Source organism: Lactuca sativa, chromosome 4, assembly GCF_002870075.4.
Source record: "Lactuca sativa cultivar Salinas chromosome 4, Lsat_Salinas_v11, whole genome shotgun sequence".
NCBI lineage: Eukaryota > Viridiplantae > Streptophyta > Magnoliopsida > Asterales > Asteraceae > Lactuca > Lactuca sativa.
The window spans coordinates 147,656,502-147,662,070 of NC_056626.2; the positions used below are offsets into that span (position 1 = coordinate 147,656,502).

Here is a 5,569-nt window from a genome sequence, read left to right on the forward strand (position 1 = left end):
ATCACAACTTTTGGACATCGGAGAATCACGTGGTTTGTGTCTTCAGGTTCTAATCCACACCAGGTGCATGTAGGGGATGGGAGTTGAATGCCACGTCTGATTAGGGCTGTAGCAGTAGGCAGTCGATCTAGAACTGCCCTCCACATAAAGCAACTCACCTTTATTGGAATGTCATGTATCCAATCTATCACTACCTCATCACTAATTTGATTCCTTCCGTCAATTTGTGATCTGAGTGCCCTCACCTGGAATGTACCATCATGGGAGAGATTACAAATCCATTTATCTCGCCTGGGGAATGGGTGATGGACTTCGGCCCGAGCAATGATCGCCTCGAGTTGGCTTATTTCATCAGTTGAGGTAGGGTTTGATTTCCAGCTCCAAACCATACCATCAATGGTTACTCGATCAGAGACTTTGCATCTCTTGTACATTTTCAATTTATAGAGCTCTGGAAAGGAATCTTTCAGTGTTGCGACCCGGTTCCACCTATCATGCCAGAACATAGTGTCTTCGCCGGATCCAACATCTTTAACAAATACATCATCAATGTTGATGTCTAGTTATGCTAGCGCCTTACGAATTCCCGCCACATTTTTCCATACTCCAGTTAATGTTTTTTTGAACATGTAATCTGCCGGTTTATTATATAGATTGTGAATTCCTTTTAGGAGCCTGCTCTATAGGCTTGTTCCATCAACCTTGAGTCGCCACCACCATTTCAGGATCAGGGCTAAATTAAGTGCCTTCAGCGATCCAAGTCCAAGCCCACCTACGTTTTTTGGGGATAATACATTCTGCCAATTGACCCAATTTATCTTCCTCGATTCCTCCGCACCACCCCAGAGAAAATTCCGACGAAGCTTTTCCAAAGTTTTAATGACACCTGCAGGGGCAACAAACAGTGAGAAGTAAAAGGTGGGTAAGCTGCCAAGGACAACCTTGGATAGTGTAAGGCGTCCCTTTAGTGACAGCGTCTTGGATTTGCATGAGCTAAGTCTTGAGCGGAATCTTTCAATTACAGGGCGCCAATGCTTTTTGAGGTTCATGTTTGCCCCCACATGGACACCTAGGTATGTGAATGGGAGTTTAGCAGGTTCACATCCAAGTGGTGCAGCAAGATTAGCTATTTCCTGAGGCTCGACCCCAACCCCAAAGACTCGAGATTTGTTGAAGTTGACTTGGAGACCCGAGGATACATGGAAGCATCGGAGAATCCTTGCGAGATTTTTTATATTTTCAGCACTCCATTCTCCCACAAAGAGTGCGTCATCCACATAAAAGAGATGAGACACGCATCGATTGTCATTTGGAATTTGCCATCCTTTGAAAATCCCTTTCTCACACGCCCCATTCATGGCAATATGCAGTCCTTCCATCGCAATGATGAAAAGGAATGGTGATAGTGGATCACCTTGTCAAATTCCTTGCTCGAACTCAAATTCGTCTGTCAGTGCCCCATTGACGAGAACCGATGCTCTTGATGTTTTTAGACATCCTTGGATCCATCCCCTCCATTTTTCGCCAAATCCCATCTGCATTTGGATATGGTCGAGGTATTCCCAGTTTACCGTATCAAATGCTTTATTAAAGTCTACTTTAAATAATAACATTTTCTCCTTTTCCTTCTTTGTCCGTGAACAAAGCTCATTGATTATGAGTGGTCCATCCAAAATATTTCTTCCTTCAATGAAGGCGGTTTGAACATATCCAATACATTGACCAATGACTTGTTTTAGTCTATTGGCGAGGATCTTTGCAATAATCTTATATATGCTTCTAATGAGGCATATTGGTCGGAAATCCCCAATTGAGAGCGGGTCTTTGATTTTTGGGATCAAAGTAAGGAATGAGGCGTTGCAACCAATTCCAAATCTCCCAGTTCTTTCAAAGTGTTTGACCACCATAATTATGTCCGATTTCAGCATTCCCCAGTACGTTTTAAAGAATTTGAAGGAATATCCGTCTGGCCTAGGAGCCTTTTCACACCCACAGTCCCAAATGACATTTTTTATTTTGTTTGTTGTGATGGGGGCTTCAAGTTTGGTACTATCAGCAGGGTTTAAGGTTGAAAAGTTTGGGTTGGTGAGCTTTGGTCTTGATGGCCACCTTTCCTTGAATTTATGTCTGTAGAAGTTGAAAACTTCCTGTTTGATTGCCTCTGGTCGTGTTTCCTATCTGCCATCAATTGAGAGTCCCGAAATAGTGTTCTTCCTTTTTTTGTTGTTAATGAATCCATGGAAAAATGAAGAATTCTCGTCGCCATCAACGGTCCACTTGATTTTTACTCGTTGCTTGATGTCGGATAGTGCAAATTTCTCAAGTTCAATTATTTTTTTGAACCCCCATCTCCTTTCTTCAAGTTTCGAGTTGCTGAGGTCCCAGGACTCAGCTGCTAAGTCAAGTTCCTGCATTCTCACCTTGATCTGTTGGAATTCTTGCATTTCTTTGGGGTGATCTGATGCTTTCCACTTTTTTTATTTCGTTTTTTAGAAACTTCAACTTTGATTTCAAATAAGTATCAGGAGTACCAAAACCCCTGAAATCCACCCAAGCCTTTTGAACTATATCATCAAAGCCGTCACGTAACATCCAAGAGTTGAAGAACCGAAACGGGGGTTTACCATAATCCGATAGAGAGGTTCGTAGTGCAATCGGGCAGTGATCGGATAATTCCCGTGGGAGAGCAGTCACGGAGACCGAAGGGAAGAGGTTTAGGAAATTATCACATACCAGGAACCTGTCAAGTTTACTTAGTTTAAAGTCCGTTTGGCAGCAGTAGGTGAATCTGTTGCCCCCAATTTTAATGTCGTGGAGCCCTGCCTCGGTAATGAATCGGTTGAAATGGAATGCTGAAGAGGAACAAAAGTGCTACCTGATTCTTTCTTCACTACGCCTCACAGTGTTAAAATCGCCAAAAAGGATCCATGTACCTTGTTTCGCCCTTTTTATTTGCAATAGATCATTCCACAGATGTTTCTTTTCCTTTGGAGCATGTGGACCATATATGTTGACCATTATCGTGTCACCAGGAATCCCCACCCAGTTCCCAATTATGATTAAAAAATGTCGTCATTTGATCGTTTCAGATACAATATATTGGGTGGAGTCCCATATGCTTAGTAACCCACTAGATCTACCTATAGATTGAGTAGCTAAGCAACCAAACTCATCAGAATCCCAACAACCTTAAACATTGATTGCATTAAAGTCGAACAACTCGTTTCCTGGATACCTACGAAGGAGGCGTTGTTTCTGATCTTTAGTCTCTTGACCCATCGGACTCTTTGTTCTTCGCCGATCCCTCTAATGTTTAGGCTGATACAATTCATTAGGGAATAGTGTGCTCACCAGGTTCGCCCATGACATCACATAGGATGGGATCATCTGGGGTGATGTTGAACCCCAGTTCCACCCCAATTTCTGCCGTTCTTTGTAATTCTGATACATTGATTTCAGTATCCGAAGATTGTGGGTCTCTAACTGGGGGGTGTTGAGGTCAAGGGATTCGCCACTGTTAGTGGGTGATTCTGGTAACGGTACATTGCGGGGCAAGATCGGGTTATTAGGTGATGGAACATTCAGGATGTTCTTGGATGAGTCTAGTATCGGTGTGGATAGCGAGATTATGTTTCTCCGTTGCAGGCTTACAAGTCTTCTCCTTTTTCCTGTGGACTCACCAGCCCATTGTGACTTGCTTTCATAAAGTCTAAAGGATGTAGAGGGAAAGGTCCCAAAGCACTCGATGGGGAGTAGCCCATTACTTGGCCCATATGTATTTGGGGCTGCACTGGTTGGGGTGGCGAGGCATGTATATGTATCCAGGTATTGCGTTTGTACATTGGTTCTGTCACCGCTATCGTGTCTTCCCTATCTGACTCTCCCCCTCCCACGCCTAACGGTTCGTTTTCTTGCGTCGGAACCCTAGTATCCATCGGAACCTCTGTTTCGCCGGTCACCTCTCCCAGGGCACCGTCACCATTCGTTGTTTCATTGTCAATGTATTGTGTTTTCGTCCAGATCTCCCCCTTCTTCCATTTCTTCTTCTATAGTTTTATTTGATCTTTCTTCGTTCACCTCTCTCATGTGTTTATCTGTGTTTTCATATGCCGAGGTTTGGACTGGGGGTTCTTCCTGGTTGACTTCTTGGTTCATGGGGGCAATGAGATAGTCTTCAGAGGGATCAAATCTGAATGGGAACCAATCTTCATCGAACTCAATAATTCCCAACGTGTATACCTTTCCATCAAAGGCGACATGGATCTCCTCGTTAATTCGGGTCCTTTTGGTGGTAAGGATGCCAATCTTGGCGTGTGACAGGTCGACACGATTGGGGAGGTCATTGTAGGGGCAATCGTTCGTCCAAAACTTCTGGATAATGTGTTGAAGTTGTGTTCTCCCCATAGGTGTAATGGTAAGCCCACGATTTGAATCCATGCCACCCGTTCAGAGTGTGTTTCCGTCTTGTCTCCCCAGTTAATCCACTTGAGGTGATCCTTCCACTTGTACTCATTTGCCATGAATTCCTTTGCTGCAACAGAGTGATCAAATAGGATGAGTACCAGTAGCCCTCCAAGATATTTTATCTCGATTCTAGTTTCTCCTTTGGCAAGAAGTAACTTGGGGAGGTGCCCAAGGTGGTCAAGTGATACAGCTTCCCCAACAAGTTTTGTTTTGCTCAACCAACTTTTTGTTACAGGTTCATGGTATAGCGTAATGGGAGTCGGGAGTGGCGGCCGACCCAGGTAGGTGTGCAACCAGTGACGGTGTGGGAACAGGTTTCATCAGGTCTGCATAGGAGATGCTCTCGTAGGCTGGTTCTACCCGTGTGTTTTTCAGGTTGGTTGGCTGCCGGTGTGACTTAGTGTCCCTTTCCGTCGTTGCTATTATTCTTATTATTGCAGCCTGGTGGTTCTTTCCTCTCATGCAGGGAGAGGTTCACCTCAAGGGTCCTGCCCCTGAGCGTCTGCCCGTCCAATTGTCGTTCCAACATTCTGGCATGTTCCACTCCCAAAAAGCGAATAAACGCAAAGTATTCCCCGTTCTTCCCCCGGTTGTTCGCCATGTATACATCGGACAGCCTTCCGAAGCCTGCATATGTCTTCCATACTTCTCTTTTCGTCGCTGTTCTAGGGACGTTTGTTACGAAGTATGTTGTTTCCACTTCCTTCTTGTGATTGTTGTTTGGTCTCCGTTTCCGGCGAACCTCGGTCCAGCCTATGTCGCTCTGCATTCTTGAAGTCTGTTGTTTGATTTTTTTAAGCAAGGACATTTGACAACGAATAGATCAACCCTTCTATCTATAATCCTTTTTTCTTGAATGAAAAATAATGAAAAGTAACAAGGCTAGCATAACTATCAAGGCTATATGATGCATATTTTTATGTGCCTTTGAGAAACACGTTCTTGACCCTGTCCACCTCTTCTTGATTTCAACCTGAAAGGAACTTGTCTTTTACGAAAAGGACCAGACTACCCCTGGGCATGCATTCTATGATCACCCCTCGTGAAACCTTTAAACAATAAACCACACATCGGGGTTAACTAATCATTATTTCAAACTCATAGA

The 5,569-nt window shown here is 44.0% G+C and overlaps 2 protein-coding genes across 2 annotated transcripts; both read right to left on the reverse strand.

The window, feature by feature from the left end:
- Positions 1-680: 680 nt before the first annotated feature.
- On the reverse strand, positions 681-1,379 carry LOC111892246 (uncharacterized). Its single transcript, XM_023888317.1, has one exon. The coding sequence runs from the start codon at positions 1,377-1,379 to the stop codon at positions 681-683; it is 699 nt and encodes a 232-aa protein (XP_023744085.1).
- Positions 1,380-4,861: 3,482 nt separating this feature from the next.
- LOC111892245 (multiple RNA-binding domain-containing protein 1) lies at positions 4,862-5,233 on the reverse strand. Its single transcript, XM_023888315.1, has one exon. The coding sequence runs from the start codon at positions 5,231-5,233 to the stop codon at positions 4,862-4,864; it is 372 nt and encodes a 123-aa protein (XP_023744083.1).
- Between the last annotated feature and the right edge of the window lie 336 nt (positions 5,234-5,569).